This window comes from Salmo salar, chromosome ssa01 (assembly GCF_905237065.1).
Source record: "Salmo salar chromosome ssa01, Ssal_v3.1, whole genome shotgun sequence".
NCBI lineage: Eukaryota > Metazoa > Chordata > Actinopteri > Salmoniformes > Salmonidae > Salmo > Salmo salar.
Genome location: NC_059442.1, coordinates 145,646,687 through 145,667,879, shown reverse-complemented (window position 1 = coordinate 145,667,879; position 21,193 = coordinate 145,646,687). Strand labels below are relative to the sequence as shown.

At 46.0% G+C, this 21,193-nt stretch overlaps 1 protein-coding gene across 1 annotated transcript in view; it reads left to right on the top strand.

Moving 5' to 3' along the window:
• Positions 1–21,193, top strand: part of LOC106567246 (NMDA receptor synaptonuclear signaling and neuronal migration factor) — a 196,573-nt gene that overhangs the window by 20,682 nt on the left and 154,698 nt on the right. Inside the window, 9 exon segments of the mRNA XM_045691675.1 lie at positions 844–905; positions 1,138–1,932; positions 2,220–2,286; positions 4,411–4,416; positions 13,255–13,307; positions 14,215–14,304; positions 16,866–16,993; positions 17,938–18,021; positions 20,826–20,859. Coding sequence (XP_045547631.1) covers positions 844–905; positions 1,138–1,932; positions 2,220–2,286; positions 4,411–4,416; positions 13,255–13,307; positions 14,215–14,304; positions 16,866–16,993; positions 17,938–18,021; positions 20,826–20,859 — 1,319 coding nt within the window.

Sequence of the window (21,193 nt, the reverse complement as noted above, 5' to 3'; positions counted from 1 at the left end):
AAAAATCATAATCGGTCGACCTCTAATAAAAACTAGATGCCCATGATGCCCGCTGTTAAAAAGATGAAATGATGACTTCCTGAATGGAACGCCCGGGTTCTAAACTAAATCATGCTTTTCTCTCTTGCTGTTTGATTCCCGAGCAACTTCTGTTGCTGCAGTTTCCCTCCAGCTTGAGCTATGACATGGATATTTACAGGACTTACTGATATCTATGTCTTTTTGCGTTCTTTTTCTTTTTTACTCCCTCCTTTCATACCCACTGATGAATAGAGTCACGTCATTACAGTCATTCCTTCAATATGAGGATTTCTTTTCAGAATCTCCCAGTTTCTATGTATGAATGAGTGCGTTTGTCTGTAAGTGGTTTGTACCACATGAACTAGTGAGTGTCTATTTTCAGCTATGTTGTCATAGCCATTTCTCAGGTGCTCGGTATGCATTGATGCAAACTAAGACGCAGGAGGTCATATGATTGGAAATTAAAAGTGATCCTAAGCCGTTATTTTACCACCTCTCTCTCTCTCTCTCTCTCTCTCTCTCTCTCTCTCTCTCTCTCTCTCTCTCTCTCTCTCTCTCTCTCTCTCTCTCTCTCTCTCTCTCTCTTTCTCTATCTAGCTCTCTCTTTCTCTCTCTCTCTCTCTCTCTCTCTCTCTCTCTCTCTCTCTCTCTCTCTGAGGCTGCCTGGAGTTGAGAGATAAACAGCTACATCGTAATCTGTGGGTGGCACAAACCTATAAAGCAGGCGATTAAGTAAACAATTCCCTCTCTCTTCTTATCTTTCTCTCTCCCTGTCACTCATGTGTTGACATCAGTGTGTGTCATGTGTGTGTGTCTCTACAGAGCAGCGCGAGCATTTGGAGAGTACCTGTCCCACACACACCCCGAGAACCGAAACGGATCAGGTCAGCATCCCTCCCTACCTGCCACCGTTTGTTCTCCCTCCATTTTTCTGTTCATTTTACTCTTGTGCTTTTCTCTCTTTTCTTTTGGAACAGCATATTTACTCCATCCTCTAATTGATATGTAATGATGGAGGATAATCTCTCCTATTCTCTGTCCTATCTGCTCTCTATTTCTATTTGCCTCATTCTGTAACTCCTCCATCTCTCTCCCTCCTTCTGCTTCACCCTGCAGCCCATCTCCTGTCTGACACGTTTGTGGGCCCAGACTCTGACTCCCCTGGTGGTGTCCGTCACCACAACAACAACCATCCATACCCCCACAGGGGTTCTCCAGCCCCCCCTGAGTCCAGCCTCGTGAAATCTCCGCTGGGCAACCTCCAGCCCCCGCCCCCCTCCATCACCACCACCAAGGCCCGTTTATCTCTGGAGCGCAGCTTCTCGGCCGAAGAGGACCAGCAGAAGTGTGTGGAGTGTGCCCTGCAGCCTGCCCGTGTCTACACCATCACCGGAGAGCACAGTATGCTGGGTAGCAACCGGGGCAGCAAGGAGAGCCTGGAGCTGGAAGTGCTGAAGGGGGCGTCGACCCTGGTCCAGCCCTCCACCTCCCCCTCCTCCACCTCCTCCCCCACCCAGCACCACCTTCGCCACGGTCACCGTGGCAACACTCATCGCGATGATGGGAGCCATCGTCACGGCAACCCCGTTGCCGGCGGCAGCAGCAGCAACCACCACACTCTGGCTGTTACCGGCGGGGGTGCTGCCCACCATGGTCACCATGGCAGCCACCACCATCTGTCCCAGCAGCCCCTGTCAAGCTCGGTCAGCGCCCACAACATCCGCAGCTGGGATGAGGGGGGAAAGGGGGGCTCGCGGGAGGACTGCAGCCTCAACATGGCCTTGGACTCTAGCGGGGCTCCATCCCGTAGCCAGGGCTCCCTGGATCTAGAGAGTTCCCGCGAGGCAGGCAAGCAACACAGACGCCTTGAGAGGATGTGGAGTGTGGACCGGATGACTGTGCTGGAGAGAGGTGAGCCGGGGGAGACAGAGAGGGAGAGGCGCTGAAATCCAAAGGGGGTTGTGTGGTGAAGGGGGGGGGGGGTTTCGATGTTAGTTGGATTGTGGCGTGGTCTGTATTTTTGACTCTTCGTCTCTTCTCTGCTCTCTCTCCCTGTTTGTCTCCCTCTCTCCCTCTGTGGAGTGGACTGGTGCTGTGTCCTTTGAGGTTTCCTATCGTTGCTATAAAGAGTTTAAAAACATACACACTATGTGGCTGGCTGCTACTGTAACTTCCATTCATTATCTCTCTCGCCACAGAGGACAACAACTGGTACCCAAAAGAAAACATGTTCAGCTTTCAGACTGCTTCTACCACCATGCAGGCGTGAGTACCCAGGCCTCACACACATACACAGAAGCACACACACACACACATGCACATATACAGACATATAATATTATCAAACAGACATACCATGTAGAGGACCAAACAGTTAGACACACACATATATGTACATAGACTAGTGCACACCCACACACATTCACATACATAATATCTCCCACAACAAGCCCCAGTTGTCTACAGTAAGCTAGTTACAGTGAATCAGTGTGACCTTAGGGACAGATGCTTGTGCAGGTGCTAGTCCTACTAACAACTGAACACCTGTCTCTCTGGGAACACACTGACATCCCAGCTAGCACATTTGGTTCCTTGGAAGTTGTGGGAACGGACATTTTTCATTTCCCATTGGCTCTGGGAACTACGTGTTTTTTTTAAACTTTCTGAGAACGGAAGTGAACATTTCACCTGTTCTGGGAACTGAAATGTTAGTTTCTGAGAATGTTTCACTATGGTTCCCTGACAGTTTTCCTGGGAGGTTTTATTAACGTTCTGTGAACATGTTAGCTTAGTTTATGTTAATTGTTTTAAACTCTAAGCACAGATAGGACCCATGGAAATGTATTTGCTTAGGCATTAATTATACAAACACACTTCTTTTTTTTATTGTGACACAGCATCAGTGAGTTTCAAACCTATGATCTTCTGTTCTCTATCCTTGGAATTAGTCCACTGCGACACCAGGATGGAGCTAGTATGACATTATAAAAAAGTTGTTAATTTTAGTCTATTCAAACAGAGCCCATTTCAAAGGAAACAAGCACTCATTAAGATCAGGTGTGGCCAATTAGTGGGCGCGGCCAACACACCTGAACACACTTAACAAGATAGAGGACAGAGAGAGTTTTGTTATTTTAACGTTACTAATGCTTTCTTGTGTTTTTTATGGAACATGTTCTTAACGTTCTGAGACCATGATTTTAAATAAAACCATGAGGAAACCTGCAGACAAACGTTATGCTGATTTTAATCCAAAAACACTCTCTGTTTGTCATACAGGGACAATATTAATATGAGATGAAAGGCAAGTTCCTAACACGCTAGAGCTCTGTGAGACGTCCACAGTAATAGGGGCAGACGTTTTGATCAAGAGAGACCTTTAGAAAATATGTACATTTTCGATAACACTAAACATATAAATATGTATTTTACAGTTATAAGGAAAGTGAAATCTTATACTTAGTTGTTTTATAGTTTGATTATAGTATATTTAGGTAGCATATAAGTCATTTGAAGCCTTATACAGTTTTGTTGAATAGGAAATACATCATCAAATATTTCATATTTTAATCATATTTGTACTGTGTACTTGAGCTAGTAGCCTCAAAAGTGACTACATCTCAGCAATGTATTCCAAAAAAATACCAGAAAGGTGAGATTTTAACTTTTCTTGGCGTATGCAGCATTACTACTTGTTTATGGCTCTCTCATGATAACTAATTACTTTTGGGGATTATGTAGATTACATGTTTGATTACATTCAGTTACATTTAACTGGTTTTAAATAGAACCCTGAGGAAAGCTGTAGGAAATGTTATGCTGAAGTACTGAAATTCCAACAGAAGAATGTTGTTTCTTAACATTCTCTGAACTATTTGAGAACATTCCCAATTTCAAACCAAAACATTACCAAAACTGAAATATAACCATGTTTGAACTTTTAGGAAATGTCCTGTTAAAGGAATGAAATACCTAAAAAATATAGAACAATCGTCAAGATCCTTAAATGTGCTGAGAATTTTCCAAAGTCAAGCAACTATCCTGCATGTTTCCCAGAATGTTGTGGGAAGGTTGTATGCAAAATAACCATAGGACAACCACTTCTCACCAAGATGTAAGAAACATATGGTTCTCAGAACATTATGTGCTAGATGGGATGTCACTGGGACTCAACATAAAGCAAAAATAATCTCTCTTTCTCTCTCTCTCTCTCTCTCTCTCTCTCTCTTTGTCTCTCTTTCTATCTCTGTATCCCCTCTCTGTGTCTCTCTCTCTGATAATGCTTCCTCTCTCCTTTAATACACACGTTGTAATAGTCATGACCTATAGGATGTTAATGACTTTCTCTCTCTTTCTCTTTCATGCACTTCTTTCTCTGACCCACTGCAGGATATCGTGAGTATCTTTGACCTGTTGAATCTAGCTTCCCTCCCGCTCCTAAACCCCCTTGACCCTTAACCCTATGACCTTTAACTCCATGACCTGTGACCCTTCCCTGGGCTGAGTGTTTCCCTGGGCTGTGTGCTCTACCAACAGTGAAACCATGTCCTAACCAACTACAAACCAGACATAGCCAATGTAGTTAGCTGAACCCCTATGCAAAACAAACCCATACCACTGACTGAACCCTTCACTAATCCACTGCAACTGACTGCAACTGAGCCTTTAGCCAACCCCATAACCAAGCCATGGAAAAGAGCCTCTGTGCGCTGAGCCGTCCTGAGCCCTGTCACTGCAGCTAAACTTAGCTCTAATCCACACTGCAAGAAGACCCTGGGGCGACTGGCACAGACAGACAGCTAATAACCCATACCCGGCCGCAAGATGCAGACTGATCTGGCTGCAGCACTGTTCTCCATCACCTCTGGCTGCTTGATACCTCCAACTAACCCACATGATCAACTCTTCAGCTAAACCCCAGCTGGCCCTAACTTCTGACGCTAACCTCCTTAACTAACTCAAACAAAGAGACAGCATCCCAAATCCCGATGATGCAAACCTAGCCGTTACAGCTACATCCCCCAGAGTACTGTAGCTAAACCCTGCCAATACCCCCCGCCTCCCCTTCCTCCTGCGCTATATCTCTCACCTCGTGCTAAGCCAGCATTCTCCCTCTCATCCTTTCATTCTGTGCCACGTCCCGGCAGGGCTTTCCGGGGATTTGTGCAGAGAAAGAGGAGAGAGAGGGAGCTGGATTCGGCTGAAGTCATCCAGAGGTACCTACTGTGTTCCTGGCTGGTCAGGGTGTGCTGCTGTGCTCCAGTACTCTCTGACTCTCCCCATCCATTATCCATAGAATACATTTAGACTCCCAAGGGGGGTAGAAAATAGCATGAGGCACCATGACGTTATTACTGTAAGTGAGAGAAATAAGTATCTAAATTGCAATATTGGGATGCAGACTCTATGTAATACATTTAAACTCTATATCTGCCATGGTATCGTTTATTTTTCTTAAGCTCATAACCATGTGTGTATGGTGTATATTTTTGTTTCAAAGTAGATTTGTTTAGGACTACCTAGAAGCACTCTGTGTGACCCTGATTTAGCCCACTGCAGTAAAAGGTTAACCCTAATTTGCTCCAGGGGCATTGAATACATTTCACTGCAAATATCCAGTGTATGTGACAATGAAACATATCTCTCATTTATTCCATTCCAGCCATTACAATGAGCCCATCCTCCTATAGCTCCTCACACCAACCTCCTCTGGCGAGGTTGTACAATAGTATGAAACCTAGCTAGCTCAGCTCTAACGTAGCTAAAAACTCACGATGAGCTTGGCTACTGTATATGAGGCATAGTTAGCGATGCAAACCAGGCTAACTGGACAGGTGACTTTGGGAGTGAACCCATTACCCTGGCAGAGTCAGTCAGGTGGGCAGACGGATGAACGGACAGATGTTTTCCCACAATGCCAGGCTGCTGCAGTAAAAGGTCACTGTGGCACGAAGCTTCAGCTGATTAACGGAGGAGCAACACACCACCATCCCCTCTGTCTGGACATGGAGAGGTGGAGAGAAAGAGAGATGGAGAGGAGGAGAGGTAGAGAGAGAGGGAGGAGGAGCAGAGAGGAGATGGGGAAGAGAGGGGGGATACGAGATAGGGAGACAGAGGGAGCGTGAGGTGGGGAGAGGAGAGTGGAGAGATGGGAAAAGAGAGGGAGGACCAGGGTGCATTGGAGCAGCCTACAGCACACAAGACTCCCAATCAGAGTATACACAGAGGGAGAGGGAATGAGGGAGAAAAAGGATAGATAGCGCCGGAGGAGCATCGGATCGGCCCTCAGCGCATGAGCAGCATAGAGAGATAGACGAAGGGAGATAGCGAAAGAGGGAACAGAGGTAGAGAGAGGACAATGGAGAGAGAGGGAGTAAATGAGAGGTAGGAAGAGAGAGAGAGGAGAGCCGGTGACTCATCCCCAGCTGGCTGAGTGGGAGGAGGGGTGTTTTCTCCTTCTCTTTCATCCTCTCATTAGCCGATGACCTGCTGCATGTCTCCTCTGAAAAGAGGAGAGGAGAGCTGGTCTCTGTTCTCCATTCTATCAGCTCACACTCACGCCATCCGTCATGCAACGATAGTGATGAGGCTTGCTCTTTTTTAGGGTTGAGGGGTTAGGGAGGGGTTAGGGAATGTTTGAAAAAGCACTGTTTTAATCACAATATAAAACTAGTCGTATCCCTAACTCTCTCTCTCTCTCTCTCTCTCTCTCTCTCTCTCTCTCTCTCTCTCTCTCTCTCATCCTCATGTCTCACACTTCTCCACCCATACGCGGTAGCTATGTTTGACCCTGTCTTCATTAGACGTGTTGTTGCCCTGGTGAACAATCACAAGGCATGCTGAAGAGATGAAGGGAGGAGAGGAAATGCTTCTATATTAGAAAATAGCTATTATACAGAATGAATGGCATGAATAGGGAACGACAGGCAGGCAGTTAAGAGGGGGAAACAGACAGAGCACACAATGATATTGGTTGTTAGTGAAATGTCACTCGAAGCTATGAAGAGGCGTAACACTTTAAGCTGGTCCATGAAGAAGGCTTCTGTATTTTTCTCTTTGATCTGGGCCAGGTATTCCCCATTTAGTAAGGCCCACGTCAATAGAGACACATTCCAGCTCTACTGGTAGTACTGCTACTACCAGCAGTACTACACCTGCACCTGTCGACGACACAATTTGATCTGCATCCACGAGCACATTCAATGCTAGCATCAGTAATTCTACATTTGTTGTTAGCCCAGCTAGCATGGACACTGACAGTTGTGAATCTGATGCAGCTGAAGAGCTACTGCCTCCTTACCCGTGAAAGCACCGAACAACGGACAGGGACGTTGGACCATCGAAGAGGTGCAAAAACTACGATTTGGGGTTCACTTATATTGGGAGTAGTGCCTTTCCTCAGCCACAGTGTGTTATATGTGCAAAAGTACTATCTCACAACTCAATGAAACCTTCACTCTTGCGCAGACATTTAGAAACAAAACATGCCAATTTGATAAAAAATAAGCCACAGGAGTTTTTGGAGCGAGAATTAAGACGACTTTTCAGATGTAAGACATGTATAAAAGCAACAGATACCATTAATAAGAAGGGGCTAGAAGCGTCTTATATGGTGAGCTACCGAGTGGCTAGGACAGGCATGCCCCGTACTATTGTGGAGGACTTCATTCTTCCTGCTGCCGTGGATATGGCTGGGAGAATGCTGGGGGAAAAGGCCAAAGAAACTATACAGACAATATCTTTATCAAACAACACTGTTTCACGACGCACCAGTGACATGGCGGGAGATGTTTTGAAACAATTACTGCTTCGCATACAAGTCAGTGAATACTGTGCATTACAGCTGGATGAGTCAACAGACGTGACGGACCTGGCACAACTCCTGGTATATGTCTGTTACGTTTATGGGGGGTCAATTAAGGAAGACATCCTCTTCTGCAAACCACTGGAAACCAGGACAACAGAAGAGGATCTTTTTAAAGTACTGGACAGCTTTGTGACATCAAATGGACTTTGGTGGTCAAGATGTGTTGGTATCTGTACTGATGGCGCAAAAGCCATGACAGAGAGACATAGGGGAGCGTGTAAGCAGTTGCTCCCGAAGCCACTTGGGTACACTGCCGCATCCATCGAGAGCCTCTTGCTGCCAAGGGAATGCCTGACAGCTTGAAAGATGTTATGGACACTACAGTGAAAATGCTTAACTTTGTTAAAGCAAGGCCCCTGAACTCTCATGTATTTTCTGTACTATGCAATGATATGGGCAGCGACCATGTAACACTTTTACAACATACAGAAGTGCGCTGGTTATCAAGGGGCAAAGTATTGACATGTTTTTTTTAATTGAGAGATGAGCTTAAAGTTTTCTTTACTGACCATCATTTTCACTTGTCTGACTGCTTGCATGATGACGAGTTTCTCACACGACTGGCCTATCTGGGTGATGTTTTTTCTCGCCTGAATGATCTGAATCTAGGATTACAGGGACTCTCCGCAACTATATTCAATGTGCGGGACAAAATTGAGGCTATAATTAAGAAGTTGGAGCTCCTCTCTGTCTGCATTAACAAGGACAACACACAGGTCTTTCCATCATTATATGATTTTGTGTGTGCAAATGAACTCAAGCTTACAGAAAATGCCAAATGTGATATAGCGAAGCACCTGAGTGAGATGGGTGCGCAATTACGCAGGTACTTTCCCAAAGCGGATGACACAAACAACTGGATTCATTATCCCTTTCATGCCCTGCCTCCAGTCCACTTACCGATATCTGAACAAGAGAGCCTCATTGAAATTGCAACAAGCGGTTCTGTGAAAATGTTATTTAATCAGAAGCCACTTCCAGATTTCTGGATTAGGCTGCGCTCAGAGTATCCTGCCTTGGCAAATCGCGCTGTTAAGACACTGATGCCCTTTGCAACCACATACCTATGTAAGAGTGGATTCTCGGCCCTCACTTGTCACGTCCTGACCCTAGTAAGATGTTATTTTCTATAGTGGAGTAGGTCAGGGCGTGACAGGGGGTGTTTTGTGTTTTTCTATGTTTTGTATTTCTATGTTTGTGTTCTAGGTTTTTCTATTTCTATGTTTTTTGGGGGGCGTTGATCTCCAGTTGGAGGCAGCTGGTCCTCGTTGCCTTTGATTGGAGATCATATTTAAGTAGGGGTTTTTCTTCCTGGGTTTTTGTGGGTAGTTGTTTTCCGTTTTGTCTATGTACCTGACGGAACTGTTGGCTGTCGTTTTTTTGTTATTTTGTTTAAGTGTTATCATTAAAAGGAAATATGAGCACTTTACACGCTGCGCCTTGGTCCCCTTTATACGACCCGCGTTACAGAACTACCCACCATGACTGGATCAAGCGGCGTACCCGGGCAGAAATGGACACCTGGTCACATACGGAGTGGATGGAGAGGAGGAACTGGACTTGGGGCCAGGTAATCGATAGATATCGGAGCCTACCTGGGAAAAACGAGAGGCAGCCCCCAAATGTTTTTTTGGGGGGGCACACGGGTAGTTTGGCTGGGCCAGGGGTGAGGCCTGAGTCAACTACCCGTGCTTTTTGTGGTAAGCATGTGCCTGCTCCTCGCGTTCTCCCTACAGCGCGCCTCCAGAATACAGTAGGTCCTGTGCCTGTTCTTCGCACTCTTCCTCCATTGCGCATCCATAACCCAGTACGGCCGGTGCCTGCTTTGAGCACTCGGTCCTCAGTGCGTCTCTCCAGTCCGGTGAGACCGGTTCCTGCTCCACGTACAAAGGCTCCAGTGATAATCGATGGTCTGACGCCTGTAGAGATGATCCATGGCACTAAGCCTCTAGTGATGATCCATGGCCCGGAGCCTGTAGGGATATTCCATGGCACGAAGCCTCCAGAGGTAATCCATGGCACGGAACCTGAAGAGATAATCCTTGGAAAAAAGCCTGGAGGGATTATAAATGGACCGGAGCCTGTAGGGATAAACCAGGGCACAAAGCCTGTAGGAATAATCCATGGCCCGGCATCTGTAGAGAGAATCCATGGTAAGAAGCCTCCAGTGATGATCCATGGCGCGGAACCTGTAGAGATGATCCATGGCATGGAGCCAGCAGCAACGGTCAGTAGTCCGGAACCTATTATGACGCCTCCCAGTCCGGAGCCTCCAGCGACGCTCCCCAGTCCGGAGCCTCCAGCGACGCTCCCCAGTCCGGAGCCTCCAGCGACGCTCCCCAGTCCGGAGCCTCCAGCGGCGGTCCCCAGCCCGGAGTCTCCAGCGGCGGCCCGCAGCCCGGAGTCTCCAGCGGCGGCCTGCAGCCCAGAACCTCCAGCAATGATCTACAGTCCGGTTCCTTCGACGATCCACGGTCAGGTGGTAATAAAGCAGAAGGATCAGCGGGTGGAGCGGTGGGTACGCCCAGAACCGGAGCCACCTTCTATGCTGGAGGTTAAGGTTATGTGGACTGCATTTGAGCCGCCATAGACAATTATCACCCTCCCTACCCTCCCTTTTGTTTTGTGTTTTTGTTGTTGTTGGTTTGTTGCATTCGGAGTCTGCACCTTTTGGGGGGGGGTACTGTCACGTCCTGACCCTAGTAAGATGTTATTTTCTATAGTAGAGTAGGTCAGGGCATGACAGGGGGTGTTTTGTGTTTTTCTATGTTTTCTATTTCTATGTTTGTGTTCTAGGTTTTCTATTTCTATGTTGGGTTGTTTTGGGTTGATCTCCAATTGGAGGCAGCAGGTCTTCGTTGCCTCTGATTGGAGATCATATTTAAGTAGGGGTTTTTCTTCCTGGGTTTTTGTGGGTAGTTGTTTTCCGTTTTGTCTATGTACCTGACGAAACTGTTGGCTATCGTTTTTTTGTTATTTTGTTTAAGTGTTATCATTAAAAGGAAATATGAGCACTTTACATGCTGCGCCTTGGTCCCCTTTATACGACCCGCGTTACATCACTAGCATGAAAACTAAATACAGACTGTGTGTGGGAAATGATTTAAGACTGAGACTCTCCAATACAACACAACATTGCAGAGTTATGAGCATCCTTTCAAGCACACCCTTCTCATTAACCTGTGGTGAGTTATTCACCATTTTTGATTAACAAATAAGGTTTTATAGGTAAGATGGCTAAATATAGAGCAAAATGATTGATTATTATTATTTGTGCCCTGGTCCTATAAGAGCTCTTTGTCACTTCCCACGAGCCAGGTTGTGATAAAAACTCACACTTATTCTTATGTTTAATAAATGTATTGTATAGTGTGGCAGGCTTACAATGATGGCAAAAAACAACATTTGAGAGTGCGCTAGATCTGGTGCTAGAGGTGGTACGCAGCTGGAGGTTGAATGTTTGAAGGGGTACGGGACTATAAAAAGTTTGGGAACCACTGATCTAGGCTACTGGTTCAAACATCTCTAGTCAGAAACATCTGACAAAGGGCAGTGGTTACATGTAGCAGCAGGTACATATATATGGTTATGTAGCAGCAGGTACATATATACGGTTATGTAGCAGCAGGTACATATATACGGTTATGTAGCAGCAGGTACATATATACGGTTATGTAGCAGCAGGTAGATATATACGGTTATGTAGCAGCAGGTAGATATATACGGTTATGTAGCAGCAGGTAGATATATACAGTTATATAGTAGCAGGTAGATATATACAGTTATATAGCAGCAGGTAGATATATACAGTTATATAGCAGCAGGTAGATATATATAGTTATATAGCAGCAGGTAGATGTATACAGTTATATAGCAGCAGGTAGATATATACAGTTATATAGCAGCAGGTAGATATATACAGTTATATAGCAGCAGGTAGATATATATAGTTATATAGCAGCAGGTAGATATATATAGTTATATAGCAGCAGGTAGATATATACAGTTATATAGCAGCAGGTAGATATATACAGTTACAGTATATAGCAGCAGGTAGATATATACAGTTATATAGCAGCAGGTAGATATATACAGTTATATAGCAGCAGGTAGATATATATAGTTATATAGCAGCAGGTAGATATATACAGTTATATAGCAGCAGGTAGATATATATAGTTATATAGCAGCAGGTAGATATATACAGTTATATAGCAGCAGGTAGATATATATAGTTATATAGCAGCAGGTAGATATATACAGTTATATAGCAGCAGGTAGATATATATAGTTATATAGCAGCAGGTAGATATATACAGTTATGTAGCAGAAGGTAGATATAAACAGTTATATAGCAGCAGGTAGATATATACAGTTATATAGCAGCAGGTAGATATATACAGTTATATAGCAGCAGGTAGATATATATAGTTATATAGCAGCAGGTAGATATATACAGTTATATAGCAGCAGGTAGATATATACAGTTATATAGCAGCAGGTAGATATATACAGTTATATAGCAGCAGGTAGATATATACAGTTATATAGCAGCAGGTAGATATATACAGTTATATAGCAGCAGGTAGATATATACAGTTATATAGCAGCAGGTAGATATATACAGTTATGTATGTCAGGGGTGCGTAACCGGTGGCAGGGAAGTCAGACGCAGGAGAGCAGAACTAAGTAATAGCCGAAGCAGTTTAATAGCAAAACCAACGGCATAAAGAGTAACAAGACATGGGTACAAAACCCGTCGTGTGCCAGTCAACACGTGCACAAGCACTTACAATAAACAATACCACACAAAGACATGGGGGGAACAGAGGGTTAAATACACAACACGTAATGAGGGAATGAAAACCAGGTGTGTGGGGAAACAAGACAAAACCAATGGAAAATGAAAAATGGATTGGCGATGGCTAGAAGACCGGTGACGTCGACCGCCGAACACCGCCCGAACAAGGAGAGGGACCGACTACGGCAGAAGTCGTGACAATGTAGCAGCAGTTGAATGGTCCAATGTTACTTAAAACACTTATCTGACAGACCTAAATTATCAAATCATTTCTTAAATCTTTCATTTAAAAAATGTTGTGCACGTCTCTGTCACACTTTTTATCTTATTGGTTACGTCACAAATGGCACCTTATTCCCTATGTATATACTGCACTACTTTCCACAGTGCTCTGGTCAAAAGAAGTACACTATGTAGGGTGCCATTTGGGACACATACACTCTCTTTCCCTTATTAACTCACTTCCTCCTCTAAATGATTCTTCCCTTCTTTTCTTCCTCCTCCTCCTCCTCCTCCTCCTCCCTCTCTCCCCATCTCCATCTCCTCATGCCCAATCTGCCCACAGGAACTTCCGGAAGCATCTTCGAATGGTGGGCAGCAGGAGAATGAAGGCACAGAGTGAGTCACAGTGTTACTGTGTGCTGTGTGTTCTCCCAACATGTCCTCCCCCCATCAGTGGTTTTGTGTTTTGTTGTCTTTGTGTTTATGCATGGCCTTGTGTGTGATGTGTGCTATCTCTATGTATATTGGTGTGTGGCATGCCGTTGTGCACCGATGAGTGTGTGTGTGTTGGCACACAATTGATGAACCTACAGTGTGTGTGTTATTGCTGGTGTTGAGGCGTAGTCGATGCTGGATATGCTAATCGTTAAGCTAACAAATGAAATATCTCCCCAGTCTCTCATTGGTGAGGCTGCCTTTGTTGCACCTAGCCAAAACTCATCCACCCAGTGTGTCCTCTGGAGAGGAGTTGAAGTTTTCGGGGATGGTACCTGTGTGTGTGTGTGTGTGTGTGTGTGTGTGTGTGTGTGTGTGTGTGTGTGTGTGTACATGCTTGTGTGTGTGTACAATGAACCGTGTGTTGGGTGTTCAGGGTGTGTGTGTTCAGGGTGTGTGTGTTCCAGGTGTGTGTATTCAGGGTGTGTGTGTTCAGGGTGTGTGTGTTCCAGGTGTGTGTGTTCAGGGTGTGTGTATTCAGGGTGTGTGTGTTCAGGGTGTGTGTGTTCCAGGTGTGTGTGTTCAGGGTGTGTGTGTTCCAGGTGTATGTGTTCAGGGTGTGTGTATATTCAGGGTGTGTGTGTATTCAGGGTGTGTGTGTTCAGGGTGTGTGTGTGTTCCAGGTGTGTGTGTTCAGGGTGAGTGTTTTCAGGGTGTGTGTGTTCCAGGTGTGTGTATTCAGGGTGTGTGTGTTCAGGGTGTGTGTATTCAGGGTGTGTGTGTTCAGGGTGTGTGTGTTCAGGGTGTGTGTGTTCAGGGTGTGTGTATGGTGCGTGGGTGTGTGACTCTCTCTCCCCACCTTCACTAGCATTTGCCGAGCGTAGAGCGAAGAGTTTCAACCGCTCCTGGAGTGACCCCACCCCTGTCAAGAATGACTCTTCACATGACCCCAGAGAAAGTGAGTCAATACAGTCACACACATTAATAGACACACTCACTAAGACACACACAAACAGGCACAAACATTACTACACACACTTACCACGTTTAACTTTGTACCATTTATTCCATTCCAGCCATTCAGGGATGCAAACTAGTCACCTTTCGGCAAAATTCGCCGTTGTGAATACAAAATAGGTGACCTACGTGATTCGTGTAGATCTGATGAGAAAAGTTTTGAAAAGTCTTTCTCACTTTTTCAATACAGTGGATAAAAAGGGGTATGCCAGGTGTACACTCTGCCTGAAAGAGATCAATTATGCCTACAAAGGGTATCATGCACTGCTGGCACATTATAGAACAGATCAGAAAGTGTACAATGTAATAATGTGTAGTGTAGCCCAAAGATATTGCTTTTGTTGTGTTGAATTTGACAGTAACACGTATGTGTGAGTGAGGGTGATTGTCATTTTTTTTACTCTGTGAACGTTATTTTTGCACACGTGTAGCCTTGTGCACTTGATCAATGTCTACTATAGTGGCCACTATAATAGAGCAAAAATAGAATGCCTGTTTGTTTAATTCTATTTCAACTTTAAGATGTTTTTTTTCCCCCAAGTGCAATATTTATGTGTGTGGTCACAAGCGTTCTATTATAAAGGCTGTCATGGTAACAAGTGTTCTATTATAAAGGCTGTCATGGTAACAAGCGTTCTATTATAAAGGCTGCCATGGTAACAAGCGTTCTATTATAAAGGCTGTCATGGTAACAAGCGTTCTATTATAAAGGCTGTCATGGTAACAAGTGTTCTATTATAAAGGCTGCCATGGTAACAAGCGTTCTATTATAAAGGCTGTCATGGTAACAAGTGTTCTATTATAAAGGCTGTCATGGTAACACGCGTTCTATTATAAAGGCTGTCATGGTAACAAGTGTTCTATTATAAAGGCTGTCATGGTAACAAGCGTTCTATTAAGGCTGTCATGGTAACAAGCGTTCTATTATAAAGGCTGTCATGGTAACAAGCGTTCTATTATTATAAAGGCTGTCATGGTAACAAGCGTTCTATTATAAAGGCTGTCATGGTAACAAGCGTTCTATTATATAGGCTGTCATGGTAACAAGCGTTCTATTATAAAGGCTGTCATGGTAACAAGCGTTCTATTATAAAGGCTGTCATGGTAACAAGCGTTCTATTATAAAGGCTGTCATGGTAACAAGCGTTCTATTATAAAGGCTGTCATGGTAACAAGCGTTCTATTATAAAGGCTGTCATGGTAACAAGCGTTCTATTATATAGGCTGGCATGGTAACAAGTGTTCTATTATAAAGTCTGTCATGGTAACAAGCGTTCTATTATATAGGCTGGCATGGTAACAATCGGTTTTTTTCTCAAGATTTGAGTGTAGTAAAATCTAGGCAACAATTACATTGGATTGCTTTCCATACATTTTTTGGCTTTGAGTTAAGTTCACATGAACCACTTTTTATTTTACACACAGAGACTGATCATGTAGATCATATTATTTGTTGTTTAATTAGTTAAAACTTGTATTTCCTCCTAGCAGGGATTTATTGCATGTTTCAGTGGAAAAAAAAGTGTCACCTTTTTGGACCCTCAGCAGTTTGCATCCCTGGCTACAATGAGCCCAACCTCCTTTAGCTCCTCCCACCAGCCTCCACTGATACACACACACACTCACATACAGGCACACACACAGACAAACACACGTATACACTCACACACAAGTACAAGTATGCTGAAGCATTTATGGTAAAATACACACACACACTAATCGGCTGTCCCTGCTGTTGACTCTGACCCTGTCTGTCTGTCTCCTTCTGACCGTGGGTCTGTCTCCAAATTTGTGATGCTCTCTCTCTTTCTCTGTGAGTATTTGTCTCAAATGGTGTGGGAGTGTGTCAAGCGCCGGTCTGGGAGTGTGTGTGTATATGCACTGTATGTTTATATGTCTGCATGTCTTTTTCTCTGTAGTCTCTTGAATGTTTTTCAATGTTTGTGTGTTTGTTTCTGTTTTTCCATCTACTTTGTGCCTCTGCGTCTCTCACAGTCTGATGATAGAGGTTACTGTTTATGACATTGAAATGGCACCAGGTATATTTGTGTCTTGAATCGTTCTTCTTCTCTGACAGCCCAGTATTTTTTCCTAATGATTGGCACAAGCTGTTGATCTACCCTGTCACCTTTCCCATTCTCTTTTTTACCTCTGCTTTCCTCTTTGACTAGACTATTTTCCTTTATTTTCTTTCTTCATTTTCTTCCACCTATTCCTCTGGATGGTTGTTATCCTCTGTCACTTCACCTCTGTCTTTCTTTGTCCCTCACTGTCACTTTCTACTACCACCTTTCTCGCTCCCTGCCACTCTCTCTCCCTCCATCTGCCTTTCTCATTCTTTCTCTATTATTCCATTGCCTGCTTTCTCTCTGTCCATCTCTTCCCCTCCTCTCCCTCCCCCCTCTCTTACGCCATGTCACCCCTCTTCTCATCCAATCTTTCTCCCGTCTCCTCCCCACCTCTCTCTCTAACGGTGTGCCTGCTCTCTTTGTCGGGGGATAGGTGGGGACCTGCCGGCCTCGTGTGGGACTCTGGATGAAGGGGAGCGTGAGGACCTAGACTGGGAGGAGGAGAGGGAGATGGAGAGACTGGCCTGTGAGGGAGACGACTTCATCCCACCCAAAATCATGGTGAGGGACTAGGGTTGAACAATTCTGCTAACTTTCCCAAAGTTCCCAGGTTTACCCAATGAGGTACTGGCTGCATGTGAGCATGTTTACTGTGTTGGAAGGTCACGGCTGTCGTGATTCTTCAGGATATGAATGAAAATGTGGTCTCATGTACTCAAAAGACCTTATATAAATCATTGGGCTACTTTTTGATCCTTAACTTATTGAAATAAAGTGGAATTGAATTGAAGTGGAATTCTGTTTGATACCAGTACATACGCTGAGTGTACAAAACATTGGGAACATCTGCTCTTTCCATGACATAGACTGACCAGGTGAATCAAGGTGAAATCTATGATCATTGATGTCACTTGTTAAATCCACTTCAATCAGTAGAGATGAAGTAGAGGAGACAGGTTCAAGAAGGAGTTTTAAGCCTTGAGACAATTGAGACATGGATTGTGTATGTGTGCCATTCAGAGGGTGAATGGTCAAGACAAAATCTTTAAGTGTCTTTGAACAGGGTATGGTAGTAGGTGCCAGGCACACCGGTTTGAGTGTCAAGAACTGCAACGCTGCTGGGTTTTTCACGCTCAACAGATTCCTGTCTGTATCAAGAATGGTCCACCCCCCAAAGGACATCCAGCCAACTTGACACAACTGTGAGAAGCATTGGAGTCAACATGCGCCAGCATCCCTGTGGAATGCTTATGACAACTTGTAGAGTCCATTCCCCGATGAATTGAGGCTGTTCTGAGTGCAAACGGGGTGCAACTCAATATTAGGAAGGTGTTCCTAATGTTTTATACACTCAGTGTACAATGCATCTTGGCTATGCAGACAGACTAATGTGAATAATGAATGTTCAGGTCCCAACAGGCATTGGTTGACAGACAGAACATAACAGAGTGAATGGGACACTCCTTTCTCTTCTTCTCTCTTCTTTTTCCATCTCTCACTCTCAGCTGATCTCCTCCAAAGTCCCCAAGGCAGAGTACGTTCCCACCATCATCCGCAGGAATGACCCCTCAATCATCCCCATCCTCTATGTGAGTGGCTTTCTCTCACACACACACCGTCACCCTGTTCTCTATGTGTCTGTATGCACAGGTGATAAATCAGTTATCATTGTCACGGATGTTTAAAGGATCGGACCAACGCGCAGCATGGTTGTAGTTCCACATCTTTTTATTTATAGTGAAACGTAGAAATACACCAAATACTAGAAATACAAAAAACAACAAACCGTGACGCAAAGAGGAAAACACACTACTCAAAATTAACAACCCACAAACCCAAAAGGAAAAACCCCCTACTTAAATATGATCTCCAATCAGAGGCAGCGAGGACCAGCTGCCTCCAATTGGAGATCAACCCAAAAACAACAGCATAGAAATAGAAAACCTAGAACACAAAACCTAGAAATAGAAAACAAGAAAACCAACCAAACACCCCCTGTCATGCCCTGACCACTCTACTATAGAAAATGACCTCTTACAAGGGTCAGGACGTGACAGTACCCCCCCCCCAAAGGTGCAGAGCCCGACTGCACACAAAAAATATAAAAAAATAACCACAAAAACACAAGGGGAGGGTAGGGAGGGTGACAAACGTCTATGGCGGCTCTGGTGCTAAACCCAGAACCTTCCTATCCCTCCGATCCTCCAGCAACGGAGTTGGCTCCGGCTCCGGGCGTAACCCCCGTTCCGCCCACAGATCCCTCCGCTTCTGTAACACCGACCTGTGGATCATTATTAGAAGAATCTGACTGCAGATCATTACCGGAAGCTCTGTGCTGCAGACTGCCGCTGGAGGATCTAGGCTGCAGACCGCCGCTGGAGGATCCGGGCTGCTGGCCGCCGCTGGAGGATCCGGGCTGCTGGCCGCCGCTGGAGGATCCGGGCTGCTGGCCGCCGCTGGAGGATCCGGGCTGCTGGCCGCCGCTGGAGGATCCGGGCTGCTGGCCGCCGCTGGAGGATCCGGGCTGCTGGCCGCCCCTGAAGGTTCCGGGCTGCTGGCCGCCGCTGAAGGTTCCGGGCTGCTGGCCGCCGCTGAAGGCTCGGGCTGCTGGCCGCCGCTGAAGGCTCCGGGTTGCGGACCGCCGTTGAAGGCTCAGGGCTGCGGACCGCCGCTGAAGGCTCAGGGCTGCGGACCACCGCTGAAGGCTCCGACTGCGGACCGCCGCTGAAGGCTCCGACTGCGGACCGCCGCTGCAGGCTCCGGGCTGAGGAGCGTCGCTGGAGGCTCCGGCCTGGGAGGCGTCGCTGGAGGCTCCGGACTGAGGAGCGTGGCTGGAGGCTCCGAACTGAGGAGCGTCGCTGGAGGCTCCGGGCTGAGGGCCGTCTCAGTAGGTTCTGGACAGTAGGCCGTCTCAGTAGGTTCTGGACTTTAGGCCGTCTCAGTAGGTTCCGGACGGGGAACTGTCCCCGGAAGCTCTGGATGGGGAACTGTCGCCGGAAGCTCTGGACGGGGAACTGTCACCGGAAGCTCTGGACGGGGAACTGTAGCCAGAAGCTCTGGACTGGGAATGTGAACTGGAATCCTGATGCGTGGTACTGGCATGGGTGGCGCCAGACTGGTAACCCCCACCTCAGGACGAATGCAGGGACCAGGAACAGGACACTCCGGACTTTGCATGCGTACTGGAGGTCGGATGCGTGGAACTGGCTTAGGTGGCGCCAGAAGGGTAACACGCACCTCAGGACGAATGCAGGAAGCAGGAACAGGACACTCCGAACTGGACATGCGCACTGGAGGTCTGATGCGTGGAACTGGCTTAGGTGGCGTCAGACTGGTAACACGCACCTCAGGACGAGTGCAGGGAGCAGGACGTACCGGCCTATGGAGGCGAACTGGAGACTGAGCATGCTGAGCAGGCCTACTCCTTTCTGGCTGAATGACCATCCTCGCCCTACACCGGTGAGGAGCTGGCACCGAGCGCACCGGGCTGTGAATGCGTATCGGCGATATATTGTGCATCACACCATAACCCATTGCTCGTTCATCCACTCGCTCCTCAGCACGCCCGCTCCGTAGTGCTCTTTCTGCCAGTACCTCTCTTCGGAATCTTGCGTCGAGCTCCGCGCTTGACTCCCTGACTGGCTCCTGTCTGCTCCACGGCTCTCTCCGATACGCATGGGAAGTCAGATCAGGTCTCCCCCCTGACGCTGCCAAACTCCCCGTATGTCCCCCCCCCCCCCAAAAAATTGGGGGCTGCCTCTCCGCCTTGCCTATTGGTGGATATAGCGCCTCGTAGTATCGTCGCTCCCTCTTTGCTTCTTCAATTTCCTCCTTCGGGCGTCAATACTCCCCAGCCTGCCTCCAAGGTCCTTTTCCATCCAAAATTTCCTCCAAAGTCCATTCCTCCAGCTGATCCCCACCACGCTGCTTGGTCCTTTTTTGGTGGGTTGTTCTGTCACAGATGTTTAAAGGATCGGACCAACGCGCAGCATGGTTGTAGTTCCACATCTTTTTATTTATAGTGAAACGTAGCAATACACCAAATACTAGAAATACAAAAAACAACAAACCGTGACGCAAAGAGGAAAACACACTACTCAAAATTAACAACCCACAAACCCAAAAGGAAAAACCCCCTACTTAAATATGATCTCCAATCAGAGGCAACGAGGACCAGCTGCCTCCAATTGGAGATCAACCCCCCAAAAAAACTTAGAAATAGAAAACCTATAACACAAAACCTAGAAATAGAAAACAAGAAAACCAACCAAACACCCCCTGTCATGCCCTGACCCCTCTACTATAGAAAATGACCTCTTACAAGGATCAGGACGTGACAATCATGTATAATACTCAGTGAAGGATATTGACTTTATAATCTCTGTATCTCCAGGACCATGAACATGCTACGTTTGATGATATCCTCGGTAGGTAAACTGCCCTCTATGTGACTTTGTCTGTTAGTTCTGTTAAAACCTTCATCCCAAATGGCACTATATTCCCTATATAGCGCACTACTTTTGACCAGTCCTAGAGACCCTGATCAAAATTAGTGTACTCTTTTATTGTTTTATTTTATTGAACCTTTATTTAACTCGGCAAGCCAGTTAAGAACATATTCTTATTTACAATGACGACCTACCCCGGGAAAAACCTAACCCAGGACGAAGCTGGGCCAATTGTGCGCCCCCCTATGGGACTCCCAATCCCGGCCGGTTGTGGTATAGCCTGGATTCGAACCAGGGTCTGTAGTGACACCTC